The sequence below is a fragment of the Sphaeramia orbicularis genome, chromosome 7, assembly GCF_902148855.1.
Source record: "Sphaeramia orbicularis chromosome 7, fSphaOr1.1, whole genome shotgun sequence".
Taxonomy (NCBI): Eukaryota; Metazoa; Chordata; class Actinopteri; order Kurtiformes; family Apogonidae; genus Sphaeramia; species Sphaeramia orbicularis.
In genome coordinates, this window is record NC_043963.1 from 9,280,701 (window position 1) to 9,304,437 (window position 23,737).

The 23,737-nt window shown below is 35.7% G+C and overlaps 1 protein-coding gene across 1 annotated transcript in view; it reads left to right on the forward strand.

Annotated features, from left to right (window-relative positions):
- kcnd1 (potassium voltage-gated channel, Shal-related subfamily, member 1) overlaps positions 1-23,737 on the forward strand; it is a 192,862-nt gene that overhangs the window by 152,997 nt on the left and 16,128 nt on the right. The window contains exons 6-7 of the mRNA XM_030139724.1: positions 12,872-13,034; positions 17,604-17,687. Of these exons, the coding sequence (XP_029995584.1) occupies positions 12,872-13,034; positions 17,604-17,687 (247 nt within the window). The remainder of the gene's footprint in view (positions 1-12,871; positions 13,035-17,603; positions 17,688-23,737) is intronic.

Consider the following 23,737-nt stretch of genomic DNA (forward strand, 5'->3'; position numbering starts at 1 on the left):
ATAAGGTGAAATAAGTATAAAAACTTTATCTCTGTGTTTAAGTAGGGTTTTCAGGTATCTGTACCTTAGTGGATTTTTCATATTATGTTGATGATTTTCACACATATTGCATAATTTGAGTAAAATTTACTCAAATTGAAGAAAATTTTACTCAGATAACATGTATGCATTTATGCAAAAAAAAAAAAAATGTAACCAGATAAAATCTATGAAACAAGATGAAAATATAAACTTGATGAAAACAATGTAACGATGAAAGCAAATGAGACACGAAAGAAAACGATGTAATAAGATGAAAATGGTAAAAAAAAAAAAAAAAAAAAAAGGAACACAACAATGTAACAAGATAAAACAACCAAAAAGATGTAACCAAATAAACACTATGTAACAATATGAAAATGAAACAAATGTAACCAGATGAAAACAGTAGTCACTTTTTCATTGGACGTATGCGCAAAACTTTACCGATATTTACCAAATGTCGAAACAACAGATGTGTGTAACATCAGTTTTGTCACGGCAACGAATATTAACATCATATTGATTTACAGATATATTCATATTTTTCTCATAGCGCCCTCTAGGTCCTGGAAAATGCTCGTATTTCCCTGTTGTTATGAATCCTGTACTAAATTAAAAAACGGTTCCTTGTGTGTCCACACATACCCTGGCATGTTTGCTGTAAAACTTTTCTTCTTCTCTTGTAACATTTATCAACATCCAGGGTTTTTTGTTCGCATGACTCTAGTTGCACAAAAAGGTATTTCCATTGCAGTTTTGCACGATATATCAGTTTCGCTACGCCCGAAAAACTACCTCTTGCAAGCTCTAAAACTTTTCATTGAGAGTTTTGGCAAAATTGTCATTTTCACATTAGGCAAATTTTTATACACAAGTTATATTCATGCAATTTGAGGGTTAATTGAAAGGTGACTAATGTAACATTGGAAAATTGAAAAATGAACAGCTATAAGAAAAAAAGAGAACAGTCAAAAAATTATCCACTATAAGAAAAAAAAGAGAAGTCCAAAAAATTATCTACTATCAGAAAAAAAAGAGAACAGCCTAAAAATGTATCCACTATAAGAGAAAAAAGAACACCCCAAAAAATTATCCACTATAAGAAAAAAAAAAAAAGAACAGTCCAAAAAATTATCCACTATAAGGAAAAAAAGAGAATAGCCTAAAAAAGTATCCACTATAAGAAAAAAAAGAGAACAGCCCAAAAAATTATCCACCATCAGGAGAAAAAAAAGCATCATCCACCTTTTTAATTAAGGGGGCGCTGTTTACCCAAAAGGTCTCTTGCTTTAAAATTAAGGCCACCAGAAAAATGAAAGCATAGGCTAAAAAATTGTAAGGCCTTGAGCTAATGTGGCTAATACTAACAAAGTAACCCACCGGTATTGGAGGTTGGTGCACTAAAAATAGTTGTTTAAAAATATATAGTAGATAATTTTTTGGGCTGTTCTCTTTTTTTGTTATAATGAATAATTTTGGGGGCTGTCCTCTTTTTTTCTTATAGTGGATAATTTTTTGGGCTGTCCTCTTTTTTTATTATAGTGTATAATTTCTTGGGCTGTTCTCTTTTTTTTCTTACAGTGTATAATTTTTTGGGCTGTTCTCTTTTTTTTTCTTACAGTGTATAATTTTTTGGGCTTTTCTCTTTTTTTTCTTATAGTGGATAATTTTTTGGGCTGCTCTCTTTTTTTTCTTAGTGTACAATTTTTTGGGCTTTTCTCTTTTTTTTCTTATACTTTATAATTTTTTGGGCTGTTCTCTTTTTTTGCTTATAGTGTATATTTTTTTTGGGCTGTTCTCTTTTTTTTCTTACAGTGTAAAATTTTTTGGGCTGTTGCACCTCTGGGCCACCGTATCGAAGACATAAACTACCAGTCGAAAGTTTGGGCTCACCTGGTTTTTCTTTATTTCCATGACTACTTCCATTGTAGATTCTCACTGAAGGCATCAAAACTATGAATGTACACACATGGAATTATGGAGTTAAAAAAAGTGTGACATAACTGAAAGCATGTTTTATATTTTAGATTCTTCAAACTAGCCACATTTTGCTTTTATTAGTGCTTTGCACATTTTTGGCATTCTGTCGTTGAGTTTCATGAGGTGACATGTTTCCCAAAAATGCGCAAAATTTTACCGATATTTACCAAATGTCGAAAAAACAGATGTGTGTAATGTCACTTTTCCCATTAAATCACAAATGTGATGAGAAGTCATTCCATAAACATCGCAACAAATATAAACATCACGTTGATTTACAGATATATTCATATTTTTCTCATAGCGCCCTCTAGGTCCTGGAAAATGCTTGTATTTCCCTGTTGTTTTTTAAATCTAGAATGCTCTATCGTGTACCAAATTTTTAAAAAACGATTTGGTTTCCTCGTGTCCACACATACTGCACCATGTTTTTTTTTTTAACTTTTCTTCTTCACTTGTAACATCCGAGGTTTTTTTGTTCACATGACGCTAGTTGCGCATAAAGGTCTTTTCATTGCAGTTTTACACAATATACCAATTTCACTACACCCAAAAAACCACGTCTTGCAAGTGCAAAAACTTTTCATCAAAAAACAAAAGTTTTGGCAAAATTATTTGTTGCCTGTTTTTAAATCTCTTCTTTAAACCCACCTGTTCTCCTTGGCCTTTTAACACTCATGCAATGTTGGCATTTTGTTTCTGTTTTTATATTTTAACTTGTTTTATTTATCTATTTTTATGAGATTTTAATGTTCTTTTAAATGCTTTTATTAATTGTTATTGTGCTTTTAGTCTTCTGTGCAGCACTTTGGTCCACAGTGGTTGTTTTAAAGTGCTTTATAAATAAAGTTGGATTGGATTGGAAAATTGTTGTTTTCCATTAACCCTCAAATTGTGTGAAAATAACTTGTGCATAAAAATTTGCCTAATGGAAAAACGACTAATGTAACATTGAAAAAAACATAAGATGCAATAAAACAAAAACAATGAAGCAAGACGAAAACAATGTAAAAGATGTTACAAAAACTATGTAACTAGATGGAAACGATGTAACAAGGAAAACAAAATGAGACACAAGATGGAAACAACATAAGATGAAAAACAGTATCAGTCAAAAGTTTGGGCTCACCTGGTTTTTCTTTATTTTCATGACTGTTTCCATTGTAGATTCTCACTGAAGGCATCAAAACTATGAATGATCACATGGAATTATGGAGTTAAAAAAAAGTGTGACATAACTCAAAGTATGTTTTATATTTTAGATTCTTCAAACTAGCCACATTTTGCTTTTATTACTGCTTTGCACATTTTTGGCATTCTGTCGTTGAGTTTCATGAGGTGACATGTTTCCCAAAAGTCTTGAAGGAGTTCCCAGTGATGCTGAGCACTTGTTGGCCATCTGTGGTCCATGTCACATCATTTAAATGAGGTGAGTCCAAACTTTTGACTGGTAGTGCAAGTTGTAAACACTGTAAAAGATGCTGAGTTGAAGTTATAACGACAGTCTTATTATGAAAAAGCGCTCCATTTCAGTCCACTATTATTGAAGTTAAAGTCGAAGTTTGTAGCTTCTGTTTTGTTTAGTTTTTTTTCTCTAATCAATGCGTCTGTCCTTCATTTAGTGTTTCCAGTAAATCCAGTTTTTATGCGACCGGCTCTGATCGGACAGGAGCTGAAAACAACTATTGAAAACCAAACCTCAGGAGATGCAGGTTTAGTGGTGGTTCGGTCGGCGTTGCACAGATTTTTCCGTCCCGTTTAGTCCGAGTCTGACACATCGGTCGATTTGTCCGAGCTCTTTCTGCCGGTGGTTACACATGAGTTCTGTTCCTCACGGCTCCCTCTGTTATCCCCATCGATCACATGCCAATAATGAGGAAAAGCTGACTAGAATGCTTTCAGCTCACAGAGGAAAACTGTTCAGCGTTCCCACAGATCCCAGCAATTAGCCTCATCCCACCAGGAACATAATTAGACCAAACTGTAAAGGATGGTTTGTCGTTTTTCACTTTCAGGCAGATGAACACTGAACAAGAGTTAATTTGTTGTACTTATCCCTGCGGTTCAGGCCAAATGGTAAAAAAAAAAACATTCTTTAAAAACATACTTTAACTTTTACCTAAATTTGAATCGGACTCCTGAAATGAAGTTTCTGAAAAACAATGCAACAGCTTCATATTATATTTCTGGACAGTTGTGGAGTTTGTGACCACAGTTGATGATGGACACTGTGGATAATAGTGGATGTACCAGATGTAGACGCTTTAATCCAAGGGTGTCAAACATGCAGTTAGGGGGCCAAATGTGGCCCGCCAAAGGATCCAGTTCAGCCCCTGGGATGTTTTTGCCAAGTGCAAAAATTCCACAGTTTTAAATTGAATTAAGAAAAAAAAAATTAGCTTGCATTAAGGAAAAAATCTTGAAGTAAGCAAAAAAAAAAAAAAAAAAAAATTATTTTAAGCTAAAAAAAAAAAATCTTCAATTAAGTAAAAAAAATCTTCAATTAACCCCCAAAAAATCTTCAATTAAGTAAAAAACTCTTCAATTAAGCCAAAAAAATTCTCAAATTTAGCAAAAAAATCTTGAATTAAGCCAAAAAAAATCTTCAATTAAGTTAAAAAAAGTCTTGAATTAAGCAAAAAAAAAAAAAAAATCTTCAATTAAGTAAAAAAAATCTTGAATTAAGCACAAAAAAAAAAAAATCTAGAATTAACAACTTAATTTTTTTCTTTGTTTTAGTGCAAAAAATAACATTAAATTATGAAAATATTTACATTTTCAAATTATCCTGTAACACTAAAATGTGAATAACCTGAACAACCTGAAATGTCTAAAGAAAATTAAGCACAATTTTTAACAATTTTTCTGCCTGTTCCTCAGTGTTTAGTGTCTTTGTAGATCTGATCCATAACGCACATGGACAAATGAGAAGTTGAGGAATAATATTGTTAAAATTGCACAAAATTTTCTTACGTTTTTTAAATTAAATATCAGTTTTTTCCGTTTTGTTTTGTTTTTTTTTCTGCATAGTTTATAAAAGTAAGTATTTTCATAATTTTATGGGGGGGTTTTTACACTAAAACAAAGACAAAAATTTGGAGTTGTCATTATTTATAGGTTATTATGTTATTATTTTTCTTGTCAGGCCCACTGCAGATCAAATTTAGCTGAATATGGCCCCTGAACTAAAATGAGTTTGACACCCCTGCTTTAATATGTCATGAAGGTGGAGTTCAGTTGTAAACTTGTGTTTTTTTAAAGGGCTCATATTTCTCTAAACCCACTTTTATTAGTCTTTGGTTCATTTATTTGTGTATTTGGACCCAAATAGTTCATACAGTTTGAATTTGAACCCTCCAGGTGCTGCAAAACTATCTTTATATTCATTTTGGCAAAAATCAAGTGGATTTCTACAACCTGTTTTAATTCCTTCCTAATTTGCTACGTTTATAACTAGTTATGTCACAACATTTGCACATATCAGGTCAAGACTTCAGACGAACATTTCTCTGAGTTCGACATAATTCTTTATCAGTAGCAGCAGTTGTGGTAAAAACTGAAAATATGTCCAAACTTGGAGTTGATTACCTAAAATGTTCAGTTGTTGGTTGAACGGGACAGAGCAGCACAGCCAACAACCTGGAGGGGGTGGGGCCTGAAGTGGTTCATTTGCATTTAAAGGACCAGTGCTCCAAACCACCTTTCTGGTGTCATTACTTAGGGCGCTTTCTAGGGATGGGAATTGAGAACCCGTTCCCAGTAGCTCGATTCCTTGGAATTGTTTGCCTGCCTGCTTAACGATTCCGCCTTCGTTGTGCACGCACGATGACGTCACATGTACGCTGCATTGTTTTGGTCAGAACGTAGCCAACATGGTGTTGAGGGAGAAACGGTCTAAAAAGACGACACCAGGTCCACTGGAACACTGTCAAAGCTTCCATGTCTTCAGAAGGGTGGAATCCCTCCAATATCCTCAAACATTTGTCCACAGCATGTGATTCATTTACAGGAATGTCACATATTTGATTCTCAGCAGCGCTTGTGAATGTAGCGGCAGAGTGAACACCGGGCCGGTTCCGGTTCGGGCCACAAACGTCGTAACTCCTCAAATACAAGTTTCCAAAGGTAAGACGGGAAAGGAAATGAAGTGCACAACAACGGGAGATAAGCCGAGCCGAGTTGAACTGGTTCCACGTAGTAGAAATGCGGCAATAGAGGAATTAGTAAAGAGTCTTTAGTTTTACTTTCACTGTATGACCCCCCCCTGAACCGGCCCAGCGTCATCTGTTATTATTATTTGTACATACTGTATATGTTGTATTTTCTGTGCAGAGATGGAAATATAAAAGACAGTTAATGCAAACACACCCGTTTGTACTCTTTTATTCCCTCACCCAATGAGAATCGATAAGAGAATCGATAAGGAATCGGATCGATAAGCAATATCGATAATGGAATTTAACGATTCCCATCCCTAGCGCTTTCACACTGTGTACCCCAGTCCGTTTGACCCCAAAGTCCGCTTAATTTTATCAATGTGAATGTAATCGTTCCATCCAGCTGAGTCCAGCTGAGGAAGTAGTCCTGGGTACGGACTGTCAGGCTTCCAGCATGGTACGTTGCAGAGTGAAAGCGATCCATGCCCGAGAACGGAAGAGACCTAATCACCACGAGACCATAGATGGCGCTCCTGTTGTCTCCTGAAAAAGCCTGGGATCTGCACGGTACAGGCTCGTCTTATCGACCGAAACACTCTTTGATATATCAGGGACAACGAAGGTCACTCTTCTTCACTTTGCCTCAAACAGGATAACAGATAGTCAAGTGTTGTAAACAAATGTGCAGAACAGTCGCTTGGTTGATGACGTAAGGGTTTGTCTTCTTCTGACTTCTGCGTTTGTTGGATGACGACAGAATTCCTTCCCCACCACCACCTACCATTTCAGCCCTGTAACACCCACTCGTACTCAGGGAAAGGGTCACGGTACGTGTTTATGAACGCTACATCTGTGGGAAAAGTGTGATCGCATCCAAGTACGATACGGACTCGGATACGCAGTGTGAAGGCACCCTCCAAAATAGGGTCGAAGATGGACCTGTGGAGTTGAAATAATGAAGAATTCAGACCCAAGCAGAGCATTTACAGTTTACGTAGACCACAGGGAAATGTTTGAAAATACATAATTCCATTTAAAAAAGCAAAATATCACCCCTTTAAGTGTTGGTCGTGTTTGTGGAAGTGTATTCTTTACATGTTGTGGATTTGCCCATAATGCTGGTCTGGTCTGTCTTCCAAAGGTATCGGTGGTGTCCTCCATCTTCTACAGGTCATACAGTGGATTTAATGATTCAAGTGTAGCTTCATTACACAAACGCATAATAGACATGAACAAAAAAGGGTGAGACACCATCATTTTCCAGTCTCCACACTTTCCCTGTTTTTTGGGATGCAATTTTTGTGTTGAAAAAAATTCCTGTTTTGCAGGATATCCACATTAGTGTTGATGGAGCATAAGTTTTCACATTCATCCATGACTTTTTAAAAAAATTTAATTACAGTGCACTCTTGCTAGTATATATATCATTACATTGGCTGATGCTGTGGGATCATTATGTTTATTACAAAACATAATTGGATTTGCAGTGTAGGTGCAAATGAAAATACTTTCTGTGAGGCAGGGTGGCCTGGGTACACACTATGCTACTTCACATTGCTTTATTTATGCTTTAGATGTGCAGTTTTGGAAAAAGAAACTCGCAGCTCTTGTATGTAACGGTCCAACAAGCCACACAATGGAGAAAAGTTTAGAAAAAAATAACCTTTACTGCCACTGAATTCTGCTGCTGATGTAAAAGGCTTCACTGACAGGATAGAATGGAGAAAAATAGGATGGGCGAGCACATTCTAGGGGAAAAGGCCTGTCAGTAGTGGACATCTAAACGCCTGGATTAACCCATAAAAACCCAAACATCCACCACCGACCAAAACCACCTACTGATCTAAACTGTTTAATACCTGTCGATCCATTATTCCTATCAATACATGTAAATAATTGGTGTAAAATACAATTTCTCGTCTTTTCATGGTCATCACATATGACTCATCTGGATGTTCAGAGCCTCCGTAGTTACCATGGAAACATCATCATCTTCTATAACACTGATTCACCAGTAAAACCCATGGAGTTGGATCAATGACAGTGGATGGACACACTGGGTTTATGTTCAGTTAATGACAGATTTGACAAAAAAGTCACTTTGATCTGAGCTTTTATGAACATCTCTATGATTAATAAATTAAACAGAGGAAAATAGCTGATTTGTATGTAAAAAATCTAAAGTATGAATTATAATAATTGAATAAATGGTGATAAATCACTTACGAAAGGTTAAAAATAGAGAAAAAATCCATATGGGAACTGCCACAAAAGTAACACTGGGTCTTTATGGGTTGATACAAATTCAACACTGCATATATTTAACAAAAAAAAAAAGTCATTTTTTCTTCAGTTTTCACTTGTTTTTGATATAATAATCCTCAACTCTAATCTGAGCTTTTATGAACATCTAGATGATCAGTGAATTAAATATAGGAAAACAGTTGATTTTCACCGGAAAAATGCAAAATACAGAGGTTTATTTGATGATACTAAATGGTGTTGAATGACTTAGGAAATTAATAAATTACTTGGGAACTGCCACCAAAGTAACACTGGGTCTTCATGAGTTAATACAAACTCAACACTTCATTTATTTGACAAAAAAGTTGCTTTTTCTTCAGTTTTCTCTGTTTTTGTTATAATAACCCTCAACTTTTATCTGAGCTTTTATGAACATCTATATCGTTAGTGAATTAAATATTGGAAAATACTTGATTTTCACAGGAAAAATGCAAAATACGGACATTTATTTGATAAGAAATGGCGTTGAATCACTTAAGAAATTAATAAATGACTGGCGAACTGCCACCAAAGCAGCACTGGGTCTTTATGGGTTAACCCACACAGAAGATGGAGAATAAAACATTTGTTCTGTGCTTCAAACTTGACAGATACGAGCATTACCGCAGCAGACAGGGTCGCGGCCTTATTCTCCGAAGTGTTCCGACGTAATCCGTAGAGTTTCAGTTCATTAGGTGTACATCTGATTCGCCGTTCAGTCCGACTCCATTTGCATATCTGAATATAAAGACTGTAATCCCACAGTGAGGCTTAACCCACCTGAGAAAAGTGGGAATTAATCTCACACTATGAATGGTTTAATCACCAAGAAGAGGAAACCAAAGGCTGTATGTTTAAGATGGAATGTTTTCTTTATGAGCACGAGCAGCGTGATGCGTTTAAGTTCCCCCTCAAGGTAGATTTACGGAAAAATCGACGCTTTATGGCGAAAGGGTACAGTAGTAGAGAGTAAAAGACGTTGACAGCCAGGTTTACAATAAAATGTGGATGAGTGCAGCTTTAAAGGGGGTTTGCTCCTGGCGTCCTGCCCACTCTAATCTCCTCCTCCTCCTCCTCCTCCTCCTCCTCTTCCTCGTCTCAGTACCTGTGATTTATGGCTGAGCACAATGGAAGGTGAAGGCCACAAAAGGCTACAACCAGCAATCAGTTTACGTGTGTGTGTGTGTGTGTGTGTGTGTGTGTGTGCGCGCACGCCGACACTTAGCTGCAAGACAATGTACAGTATCTGCAGAGGTGGAGAGTAATTACATAAATATCTATTATTACTGTACTTATGAGTTTCACATATATGCTCTTTAACTGAGTCTGTTTACACGATCATAAATACCCCATAACTGGGAGTACGCAGATAACTGTAATAATCGGATCTGATGCGTTTACATGCACTTTAGAAACGCAATAATCAAAAACACTGGTTTAGACGCTTCAGTCCATAATCGGATTTCTTTTTGAATCTTTGGAAAACTTCCTTTTATTGAGCCTGTTTACATTCACACCAATATTCCGATCATTATCTGATTTCTGGGGTTATCCGTTTATTCCAGTGATCGTGTAAACAGGATAATCTGATTGGCTTTATCGGATAATGGCAGGAATCTGATTAGGAGAAATCAGATTAACACACCTATTTCTCCCCTTTACTCCGATGTCTTTACACATGTATACAGGTTAATCTGATTTATTATTTATTACCCCACCCCCCAAAGGGGAGGCGAGGGGTGTTGTTTTCGGTTTGGTTTGTTTTATTTGTTAACACTTTAGCAGCAAAACTACTGGTTGAATTCATTGAATTTTGGTTTATAGATTGCCAGTGACCCTAAATAGATCTGATTACATTTTTGGAAAAGTAGGTCAAACTTTTTATAAATTATTTAAATAATTTTTTTCTCCCGTTTATTTATAATGGGTGAAATTTCAAATGTCTATAAAAACATACATTTTGTTTCAGTTTACTTCAAATTATTATTATTATTATTTTTTGTTTTGTTTTCAGTTGGGTTTGTTTGTTGCTTTGTTTGTTAACACTCTGGCAGCAAAACTACTGGTTGAATTCATACCAAATTTGGTTTATAGATTGCCAGTGACTCTAAATAGATCTGATCACATTTTGAGAAAAGTAGGTCAAAGTTTAAATTTTAATGAATTTTTAAAATCTTTTTTTTCCTCCCATTTACTTATAATGGGTGAAATTTCAAATGTTTTTTTAAAAACATCAATTTAGTTTCAATTTACTTCAAACGTGTATATAGAGGCAATTGATATGCTGACATCAGCACACGCATAGACATGATGACATCAGCTGAATCGATGTCAAAATAAAATACAATATGTGTGAGGGGCGTGGTTTGTTGTGCCTGGAACCACTTGTTTCTTTCTTTTTTTTTTTTTTACATATGCACGTGTAAAAAAAAAAAAAAAAAAAAAGATATAAATGAAAGTTACATAACGACAGCATGAGTCTAAGGAAAATGGTAAACAAACAATGAAATGAAATGGAATGGATAGCAGTAACATGTGACCTATTTTGTAGTCTTATTAGCTCCTCCCACATAAGGACAGCTAACGCTGACACTGTAGGCGTTTCCATGGTAACAAGACAAAACCGGATGTTTTGAAAATGGATTTGAAATAGAAAAATAGTAAAAGACAGAAGGCCACCTGTAAGTCATGGGTTTGTCAGTTAAAACATGCAAGAAGGGAAGAAAAAAAAAAGATTTAAAGACAAACACAATGTAAAAGCTGCAATAAATTAAAAGTATCCAAAGAATGGTTTACTGGCCTTTATGGTTTGTTAAGATGAGATGAGATTCTGTTCACTTTACACACAAACATGTCTTTCAAATGATTATTTTTGTGCTTTCACTTTTTTAATGTGGACTTCAGTTTTCCGTCTGCAGCTGTGCTTACATTATTCACACAGACACCAAATAAAGAGATTCAAATAAAGGCTTTAACCAGAATAGAACTTCTGTGAACTAAGTGAGTCCACCTGCTGTGAAGGGTCTGTTCTGCTGGAAATATAGTAGAAAAAGAACTTTTTACCCCCAACTTTTCCAGCTTTGGTCGCTCTTGAAAACTCTCCTGACTGTCAAGGAGTTCAACAATCCTTAAATCTTTTATGGCCTAAAAGAAAAACGGTGCTTTTCTACCTCATTGTACCTGCTCGACTCCACTATTCTACTCATTTTTTCGGTACCTGGTACATTGTTTTTCACTGCAGATGCTACTTTGACAATGTAACAGGTTGTCATGGCAACAACTTCATTGTCAATTTCATCAGAATATCTACATTTGCTCATATTTTACCACATAATCTGATGTGTCGAAACAAATAAATCCAAATGTATTTCCTAAAATAGAGTACATGACTTTTATTCACCATAGCTGTAGAAGGTTCCAGGCCTTTATTTTCATTTACTAAGTAGAAATGTTCCTGTTTAGTAAGAAACTTCATTTTAATGTACTATATTTGTGCTGTTAAAATACTTTATTGAACTTTTAACCCATAAAAACCCAAACATCCACCGGTGACCAAAATTCATCTACTGATCTAAACTGTGACTAATTCTATCAATACATGAAATAATTGGTGTAAAATACAGTTTTTCATCTTTTCATGGTCATCAGATATGACTCATTTGGACGTTCAGAGGCTCCGTAGTTACCGTGGAAACACCATCATCTTCTACAACATTGATTCACCAGTAAAACCCATGGAGTTGGATCAGTGACAGTGGATGGACACACTGGGTTTATGTTCAGTTAATGATAGATTTTATTGAAAAAGTCACTTTTTCTTCAGTTTTCTCTGTTTTTGATATAATCCCCAACTTTAATCTGAGCTTTTATGAACATCTACATGATCCCATCCAATCCAGTTTTATTTATAAAGCATTTTAAAACAACCACAGAGGACCAAAGTGCTGTACAGAAGACTAAAAGCACAATAAAAAATTTAGAAAAACAATTAAGATACAATAAACTCAAACAGTTGAAATATAAAAACAGAAACAAAATGTCAATATTGCAAGAGCGTTAAAAAGCCAAGGACAACAGGTGGGTTTTATGATCAGTGAATTAAATATAGAAAAATACCTGATTTGCACTTAAAAATACAAAGTACAGAGGATGATAATAGAATAAATGGTGATAAATCACTTGAGAAAGGTTAAAAATAGAGAAAAAATCCATATGGGAACTGCTACAGAAGTAACACTGGGTATTTATGGGTTAAAACAAACTCAACACTTCATTCATCAGTCTGTTGTAAATTTCAACAAATGGCACTGAGGTACTAGTGCACACACACCTGCAGTGACTGTCAGAGGACTGGTCTACAACAACCAAATGTAGAAAACAGAAACATTTTTGTGAATGTTTGAATTAAAGCTATCTTTTTCCTCTTGCAGGTATGGTGACATGGTTCCAAACACCATCGCAGGGAAGATTTTCGGTTCAATCTGCTCGCTCAGTGGTGTGTTGGTGATCGCCCTGCCTGTCCCCGTCATCGTTTCCAACTTCAGCCGAATCTACCACCAGAACCAACGAGCCGACAAGATGAGAGCACAGCAGGTCAGACATAAACTGTCTTTCAGTCGGTTTAGTTTGATGTTATATTAATGTTGATGACATACGACACTGCGCAAAAGTCTGAGTCCAACATACATTTGTTGGTTTATTATGTTTTAAAAGAAACAGCTGGAAATTTGATGTGATAACAATAATGAAAACCCTAACATGACAGGCTAACTAAGCTAATGCTAGCTCATTTAGCACACAGATGTAACTATTTTACTAATATTACATATATTTGACAATTACTTGTGAGTACCTGCACAAAAGTCCAAGTCCAACATTCTGTTTGTTGGTTTATTATAGTTCTAATGTCCACACATATGCATTTGTCTGTGTATTTAGATCCAATCTGATACATGAGAAGTATGAACAGCAGGAAAAAATAAAGTTTCAAGGGAAATAAATGTTCCACAAACCAAACTGGTAGTATGGTGTTTTAAATGTTATCAGAAATATTTTCTAAAAGAAAAAACTGGAAATTTGATGTGATAACAATAATGAAAACCCTGATATTAGATGCTAACTAAGCTAATGCTAGCTCATTTAGCACACAGATGTAACTATTAACTAATATTACATATATTTGATAATTACTTGTGAGTACCTGTGTAAAAGTCTTAGTCCAACATTCTGTTTGTTGGTTTATTATATTTTAAAAGAAACCACTGGAAATTTGATGTGATAACAATAATGAAAACCCTAACATGACAAGCTAACTAAGCTAATGCTAGCTCATTTAGCACACAGATGTAACTATTAACTAATATTACATATATTTGACTATTACTTGTGAGTACCTGTGTAAAAGTCCAAGTCCAACATTCTGTTTGTTGGTTTATTACAGTTCTAATGTCCACACAGATGCATTTGTCTGCGTATTTAGATCCAATCTGATATATGTGAGTATGAACAACAGGAAAAAATAAAGTTTCAAGGGGAAAAAAAAGGTTCTGCAAACCAAAGTGGCAGTAAGGTGTTTTAAATGTTATCAAAAATATATTCTAAAAGAAACAACTGGAAATTTGATGTGATAACAATAATGAAAACCCTAACATGAGAAGCTAGCTAAGCTAATGTTAGCTCATTTAGCACACAGATTTTAGCAAACAAAGACAGTTCAGCATTTTTTAATCTTAAGGGTTAATTTATTCATGTTTCCTTTAAGTTTGGTTATTGTGAATGATTCAAGGCTGAATAAATACTGTAACTATGTAAAAGAAACACAACTAAGACTGGTTTCAGACATATTTTTTGTAGTTTGCTGACAACAGTGTGCTAAGCTAGCTAATGTTAGCTAATGTCTGACCTTAGAGGAACTGAAGGAGTTTTTATTGATATTCATTAAGGTCAGATTATTAAAGTAGCACTAAATACATACTGTGGTCCTTTCTGTCTACACTTCACTGATATTTCTAACTTTTATTACATATTTTTGATAATTACTTGTGAGCACCTGTGTAAAAGTTTTAGACCAACATTATATTTGTTGGTTTATTATAGTTCTAATGTCCACACATATGCATTTGTCTCTTTATTTAGATCTATTCTGATATATGTGACGTATGAACAGCAGGAAAAACTAAACTTTAAGGATAAAAACTGCTTCTATACACCAAAGTGGTCATATTTAGTCTGACCTCCCTTTGCGCTTAACATGTCTTTAATGCTTTTGTTCAAACAATATGAGAAGAAATTGAACAAAAATAAGCAAAATGAGCCCCAAATGAAAAAAAAAAAAATCAACATGACAGCAAAATGAAAAGAAAACATCAACTAAATAAATGAACAAATTAATCCTAAAATGAATAAAATAAACAACAAAAAGAAGAAAATATTCAACAAATTGAACAAAAACAGCTTTTTAGTGTGACCCCCCCTTTACATTGAATATATCTTTAACCCTTTTATTCAGACAATATGAAATTTATTGCATTAATTTTCTCATGTTTTATACTAGGTTTTATTCAACACACCAGATGTTTGTAATTGTTTGTGCTGCATCTTGTCATAGGGCCAAAGGTCAAACTAAATACTGACTTTAACCCATAAGAACCCAAACAGCCATCAACGACCCAAACCATCTACTGATCTAAAATGTGTAATAACTTCTGATCCACTAAACCTATCAATACATGTAAATAATTGGTGTAAATTGTAGTTTGTCATCTTTTCATTGTCATCAAATATGACCCATTTAGACGTTTAGAAGCTCCGTAGTGAACATGGAAACACCATCATCTTCTACAACACTGATTCACCAGTAAAAACCATGGAGTTGGATCAATGACAGTGGATAGACACACCTGGTTTATCTTAAGTTAGTGCTATATTTTGCTGAAAAAGTCACTTTTTCTTCAGTTTTCTCTGTTTTAGACATAATAATCAACTTTAATCTGCACTTTTATGAACATCCACATAATTAATGAATCAAATATAGGAAAATACCTGATGTTCACTGATTGAATGCAAAATATAGAGGATAATGCCATAACAAATGGTGATAAATCACTAAAGAAAAGTTAAATATAGAGAAAAAAAATAATTTTTGGAACTGCCATCAAAGTCGCACTGGGTCTTTATGGGTTAACCTTTACAACACATTTAGTTGAGTTTTTTTTTTTTTTTTTTTTTTGGGTGTATTTGAACGCTTTGCACATATTTCCTGTATTTTTCTTGTTGCATCTGGAGAAAATAGAATGAGAAATAAATATGTATGATTATTTCAGCCTTGGAAAACAACAAAGATAAAGATGGAATAAGACTTTTGCACAGAACTGTATTTACTAGCACAATTTCTTCTTTCTTTTTGGGATTATCTTTTTATTACTTTTCAGGCAGCCTTATCTTATCAGCATTTTACATCATGTATATACCTTCTATATATGTAAAGAAAACAAACAAAAAACAAAAACATACTCATACAGGGGAGCAATGACAGAAATAGCCAAAATATACACAGTAACCTAAAATAGAGTTAATGGGAAATAACCTGCATATTTCCCATTCCATTCTTTCCTTCCAGAAACCCTTTTCCCCCTGTATAAGATTAACACCGAACATTTACAGTGTGTAACATGAACCAAGGGTTTACATGGGTCTATATGCATACTAGTGTAGCGGCTGTACATGTATGTTGTGAAAGACGTTCCATACAATCTTTTTTTTTTCCTTCTTTTTCCGTTTAATCTGGCACACACAAAAACGATATGTCACATAAAAATCATGCAGTCCATCTTATGAGGCTAAAAATTTAAAAAAATGAAAAAAATGTTTAAAAAATCACAGTTAGCTAACTCCACAATCATACCACAAACATACATAAAGAACATTGCAATTAAAAAAAAAACATACTCAACCCACAGAAAGCCAATCATGACACTAACACAACGGTACATAATACTCATTCAAATATGACATAAAGAAAATTAAGAAATTAACCTTTTCATGCACGAATTATGAGAACCTTAGTCAAGATTTTTTTCTTCAGTGTTTAGCCATGAAAAAAACAATGCGATCGAGTTTTTTTTTTCCTATGGAGTTACAAAAATATCCATGCACTTAATTTTTGAAGTAAAGAAACGTGTTTAAAACCCAATATCAGAAAGTGATATGAAAACAATGAAATAAAAACATTTTTAATGCTGCTAATCTGATGTTTTCTCACATTTTAACATATTCTAATGCTAGTAATTACTCCCTTCATGGAAATAATATGCAAAAAAAACCCTTCTTGTCTAACAAATAACAATTGATTTACAGTTAAACATGTTACTGCAGATCAGGTTTATCAAGAACAGTAAAGTTACAGTAATGATCTGAATTACAGTGTATGGGATGGTGCATAAGCGTCCACTGTGTTGGCTGATATGGAACTAAAACAACAAAACCCATTAATATACAAGAGAACAGCTGGAGAATAACTGTCCACTGGAGTGGACAGTGCGTGAAAGAGTTAAAAAAAAAATTTTAAAAATTAAAAATTGTAAAATAAAGACGGGACCAACATGCATGCACTCACCAGGAGAAAAGAACAGCAAAACTGCTGCTATCTCCTGGGGTGCACGACCCCAGTTTGCAGGGGTGTGGTGTTCATGTCCCTAAAATAAAATTGTAATTAACACAACAAAAGTCTGAGATGGCAAGTGGAATCCTACACTATATACCTTAACTCTTTTACTCTAGCACATTTCTGTCATGTTTTGCTTGCTAGTTTTTGGCCCTTTTTGTGCGCTCTAAAATTACCCGATTACAATATAGAGGACCATGATCATCCCTAATTATAAAAAAGAAAGAAAGTATTCATTTTTGCATGTTTGTATTTATTTTGGCAAAAATATGTGTGGTCTTTTCATCTAAAATGCAGTTAAATATGACAAATTTCACCTTTAAAGACCCAAATGATACTATCCTGTTAATGTTTTCATGGAAATGTGTTCGTCTGATGGCTTCTTTTACTTCAGCACTCCCATACCCTGCCTCTGTATATGTGTGTGTGTGTGTGTGTGTGTGTTTGTTTGTGTGTGATGTGCTGACGGTGCTGTTTTCCTTTGTGTTTCTGTCCGACAGAAAGTGCGCTTGGCTCGGATCCGCATGGCAAAGAAAGGAACAACCAACGCCTTCCTCCAGTACAAAGAAGACAGAGCAATCGGGGTGAGACTCTGGCAGTCGATAGGTTTTCTGTGCATCAGGCAGGAAGTTGGATTAGAGTCGGACAGTGATGGAGAGAGAAACGGATCTGGAGTCAGTTTCATGGCTGAGATTAAAGGGTTAGTGAGGTAGCAGCTGGTTTAAACCTGGGTTTGCAGTAACATGAAGGTGGTTTAGCCGTGATGTCAAGAGGGTGATACGGTGGAGAGAGAGAGTGGAAACATGGAGAAGCAATGATTAGGGATTAGTGGATTCAGTAGGAGATCCAAAGAAAGAGAGGAAGGAAGGAAGGAAGGAAGGAGGAGGGAGAAAGAGAGGGAGGAAAGAAAAAAGAGGGAGGGAGGGAGGGAGGGAGGGATGGAGGAGAGAAAAAGAAAAGAAGGATGAAAAAAGGAAAGAAAGAAAGAGAGGAAGGGAGGAAGAGAAAGAAAGAAAGAAAAACAGGACAGAAGAAAGAAAGAATTAAAAAGAAAGAAAGGTTAAAGAAGAATGAAAGGAAGGAAGGAAGGAAGGAAGGAAGGAAGAAAAAAGAGGATGGAAGAAAGAAAGAAAAACAGGACAGAAGAATGAAAGAATTAAAAAGAAAGGAAGAAAGAAAGAAAGAATGAATTAAAAAGAAAGGAAGAAAGATAAAAGGAAGAAAGAAAGAATTAGAAAGAAAGAAAGAAAGAAAGAGGTTAAAGAAGAATGAAAGGAAGGAAGGAAGGAAGGAAGGAAGGAAGGAAGAAAAAAGAGGATGGAAGAAAGAAAGAAAGAAAGAAAGAAAGAAAAACAGGACAGAAGAAAGAAATAATTAAAAGAAAGAATAAAAAAGAAAGAAAGAAAGAAAGAAAGAAAGGTTAAAGAAGAATGAATGGAAGGAAGGAAGGAAGGAAGAAAAAAGAGGATGGAAGAAAGAAAGAAAGAAAGAAAGAATAAAAAGAGGAAGAACAATAAAAGAAAGAAAGACAGAAAGAAATAAAGGTTAAAGAAGAATGAAAGGAAGAAAGGAAGGAAGAAAAAAAGCGGATGGAAGAAAGAAAGAAAGAATAAAAAGAGGAAGAACGATAAAAGAAAGAAAGAAAGACAGAAAAATAAAGGTTAAAGAAGAATGAAAGGAAGGAAGGAAGGAAGGAAGAAAAAAGAGGAAGAAAGAAAGAAAGAAAGAAAGAAAGAAAGAAAGGTGAAGAACAGCCCTGGTGACCCCATGGTTCCCAGTGGTCCTGGACTTCATCAGTGTCAGTGCTGCAGGTGGGATTATGTGACGGGGGTGTTTTTAAATCCACATCTGAACCTCAGTACAGATATTTGTGTATTTGCACATGATGAACCACCAAAGGGTTCTGGGCATAGGAACCTGACTGTCAGACTATTATATTCCAAAATTCCTAATATCTCCTAAATTATTGGTCCTGTCCTCTGACTGTTTTCATTAATCTGTTCATTGACCATGAATACATGAGTATGACAAACTGCAGCAGTCAGCTGTGTACGGGTTCAGTGTGATGTCTGAGACACACACACACACACACACACACACAGACCTTTTCACCTTTTTCCTCCAGTAACACACACTGATGCCACCTCTATCTGTTATTCTGAACACACTCATAAAACAGTCAAAACCCTGAGGTAACTCCACCCAGTACACTGTTGGACCTGGTCAAACTGGTATCACTAAAATATCCTGCATCTATTGATCGACCCTCATGATACAAACCCCTGATCGTCACCAGAAACACTGATATTTATGCTGATATTACCTAACTTTTCGGACATCTGTGTTAATACTGTAAAAGGTCTGTTTTATGCTTGTAGCTGCTGTAGGAATGTGTATAAAAGCAGAATAAATCCCACTATGCTGTTCCCATTGATCCATAAATGTGGAAAAACATTCCGATAAAAGCTGCGTTTGCTTTAAGTTGTGTTTTATTGAGAACATTATCAGCGTATGACTGGAGTTATTGACATTTTTATAGAAACTGTAGACGTATATAAAGATGGGAAAGCTTTTTACCTCAGACAAAACCCCTTAAATCAGAGGCAACGTTCGAATAGTTTTTGGATTTTTTATTATAGTTTAGTTTTATTTAGTTTTGACTTTTTTCTCTCTAATTCAGTTCGTTTTAATTCGTTTTTAGAGCAGGTTTGCTAGTTTTTATTAGTTTTAGTTATTTTCTAAATGCTTACTTTTAGTTTAGTTTTTTTTTTTACATCTTTTATCTTCATCGTCATCAAATTCAGATAAATCCCAGACAGGACTCCGCTGCTTCCTCCCAACTTTAGTCTCCGTGTTTCCAGGTAGAATGGGGACCAGAAGACGACTCTAAACGACAAGTGACGAGAAATGATAGACCGTTAAATATCATATGGTGCCAGCAGATAAAATTGTTTGAGGAAAATAAATCGATTTCATATCAATTGGACATTGACAAATGATATTATATATTGAATGATATTATTTCACTGGTCCGGCCCACTGCAGATCAAATGTGTCTTAATGTGGAGCTGAACTAAAATGAGTTGGACCCCCTGCATTAAATGAACCTGATGTGTTCAAATCTGGCATTCAGAAGGGTCATGGACAGAAACAAGACAGAGAGCAGCAAAAGCAAAACAAAAACCTGTGAGACTGAGACAGACAGATACAGACAAAAAGATACAAACAGAAAGACAGACAGATACAGACACAGACAGACAGACAGACACAGACAGACAGATACAGACAAAAAGATACAAACAGAAAGACAGACAGATACAGACACAGACAGACAGACAGACAGACAGACAGACAGACAGATACAGACAGACAGACAGATACAGACAGACAGATACAGACAGACAGACAGATACAGACGGACAGACAGATACAGACAGACAGACAGATACAGACAAAAAGATACACACAGAAAGACAGACAGATACAGACAGACAGACAGACAGATACAGACAAAAAGATACAAACAGAAAGACAGACAGATACAGACAGACAGACAGATACAGACAAAAAGATACAAACAGAAGGACAGACAGATACAGACAGACAGACAGATACAGACAAAAAGATACAAACAGAAAGACAGACAGATACAGACAGACAGACAGACAGATACAGACAAAAAGATACAAACAGACAGATACAGACAGACAGACAGACAGATACAGACAAAAAGATACAAACAGAAAGACAGACAGATACAGACAGACAGACAGATACAGACAAAAAGATACAAACAGAAAGACAGACAGACAGACAGATACAGACAGACAGACAGATACAGACAGACAGACACAGACAGACAGACAGACAGACAGACAAATACAGACAGACAGACAAATACAGACATACAGACTGATACAGACAGACAGACAGACAAATACAGACAGACAGATACAGACAGACAGATATAGACAGACAGATACAGACAAAAAGATACAAACAGACAGACACAGACAGTTACAGACAGACAGACAGATACAGACAGACACAGACAGACAGACAAATACAGACAGATAGACAGACAGATACAGACAGACACAGACAGACAGACACAGACAGACAGATACAGACAGACAGACAGACAGATATAGACAGACAGATACAGAGAAAAAGATACAAACAGAAAGACAGACAGACACAGACAGACAGAAAAAAGACCCACACAAACACACAGATACAGACAGACAGACACACACACACACACACACACAGACACACACACACACACAGACAGATACAGACAAACACAGACAGACAGACACAGACAGACAGATTCAGACAGATACAGACAGACAGATACAGACAGACAAACACAGACAGACAGACACAGACAGACAGATTCAGACAGATACAGACAGACAGATACAGACAGACAGACAGACAGATACAGACAGACAGATTCAGACAGACAGGTGAGGACCTGCTGCCTCAGCAGTTTGCCGTTGGACTCATACCAAGTCCATCAGTGTGTTTTTCCCCAGCAGCTACTTGGCAAAACAGCGTCAGTTAGACCCATTAGCACAGCGAGAAAGACGGACCGATGGACGGACGGACGGACGAGCACATTGTTCTCTGACACAAATATGAAGTCTGAAGCCAAATGTATATGCTTTGACTGCAGATATGAGGACCTGCTCTGACCCACAGTGGTTCCAGGTGCATCCGTCTGAGTCTGTGCTCTGTTTTTATTACTATGAAAAGACGTGAACGAAAACTCAAACTGACATTTAAACCAGGCACAGCGCAGATACTGGAGCAACAAAAAATAAATATGTTGGTGCTTTTTTATTTAAATTACAACCTCTACATTGCGCATAAAACACCTCTAAACACAACAGTCAAAAATAGAACACTAATAATGTACTTGGTTTGGCAGTTTTTGACATAAAATGTAGAAATGTCTGTTTCTTTGAATACAGTAAAAAAAATTAAATAAACTCGTGGCAGGAGTCATACCTGTGTAGTGTAATATAGACGTCTAAAAGTTTGATTTAATACATTGAACAATATAATCCAGCTTTTTGTCCTCCTGAATGTTGAACCTTAATCGAACCAAGTGTCCTGGACTATTAGGAGTAAAAATGTGGATAATTAGGAAACTATTAAGATCAGATCACAGTTAACAGCAGCTACATTCAATAAGCAAGTGAAGAGAAAGGTAGAAAAACAACAAACAAATGAACAATTAAATATAGAGAGAAACAAAATAAGAAATCTGGCATTTATACAAATATTTTTATGCATTTAGAATTAAATTTACATATTATTATTTACATATTAGGTATGTACTTGAGTTCTTCAGTTGTATTTTATGCAGTGTTTCTTATTTCACTGGTATATTCAGTGTTTTTACTTTATTCTAGTGTTTTTATTCTACGTGTTTGATTCGGCCGATTACTGTTGTAAAACAAACTGACCCTCGGGAACAATAAAGACTTTCTGATCTAACCGAACCTAGTCTAGTCTAACCTAGTTTAGTCTAATCTAATCTAACCTAATTTAGTCTAATCTAGTCTACCCTAACCTAATTTAGTCTAACGTAACGTAACATAACCTAATATAACCTAACCTAGGTGAGTCTAATCTAATCTAATATAATATAATATAATATAATATAACCTAATCTAATCTAACCTAATTTAGTCTAATCTAGTCTAACCTAACCTAACCTAGTCTAGTCTAGCCCAGCCCAGCCCAGCCCAACCTAACCTAACCTAACCAACTCTAGTCTAACCTACTCTAATCTAATCTAACCTAATTTAGTCTAATCATTTTTAACCTAGTCTAGTCTAGTCTAGCCCAACCCAACCTAACCTAACCTAGTCTAGTCTAGTCTTCTCTACTCTAGTCTAGCCCAACCCAACCTAACCTAGTCAAGTCTAGTCTAGCCCAACCCAACCTAACCTAGTCTAGTCTTCTCTACTCTAGTCTAGCCCAACCCAACCTAACCTAGTCAAGTCTAGTCCAACCCAACCTAACCTCGTCTAGTCAAACCCAACCTAACCTAGTCAAGTCTAGTCTAGCCCAACCCAACCTAACCTAGTCTAGTCTAACCCAACCTAACCGAGTCTAGTCTAATCTAACCTAACCCAACCTAGCCCAGTCTAGTTTACTCTAATCTACTCTACTCTAACCCAACCTAACCTAGTCTAGTCTAACCTAACCTAACCTAGTCTAGTCTAGTCTACTCTACTCTAGTGTAATCCAACCCAACCTAACCTAGTCTAACCCAACCTAACCTAGTCTAGTCTAGCCTAACCCAACCTAACCTAGTCTACTCTAGTCTAGTCTAACCCAACCTAGCCTAGTCTACTCTACTCTACTCTACTGTACTCTACTCTACTCTACTCTAGCCCAACCCAACCTAACCTAGTCTAGTCAAGTCTAGTCTAGTCTAACCCAACCTACTCTACTCTACTCTACTCTACTCTACTCTACTCTACTCTACTCTACTCTACTCTAGTCTAACCCAACACAACCTAACCTAACCTAACCTAACCAAACCTAACCCAACCTAGTCTAGTCTACTCTGGTCTAGTCTAGTCTAACCCAACCTACTCTACTCTACTCTACT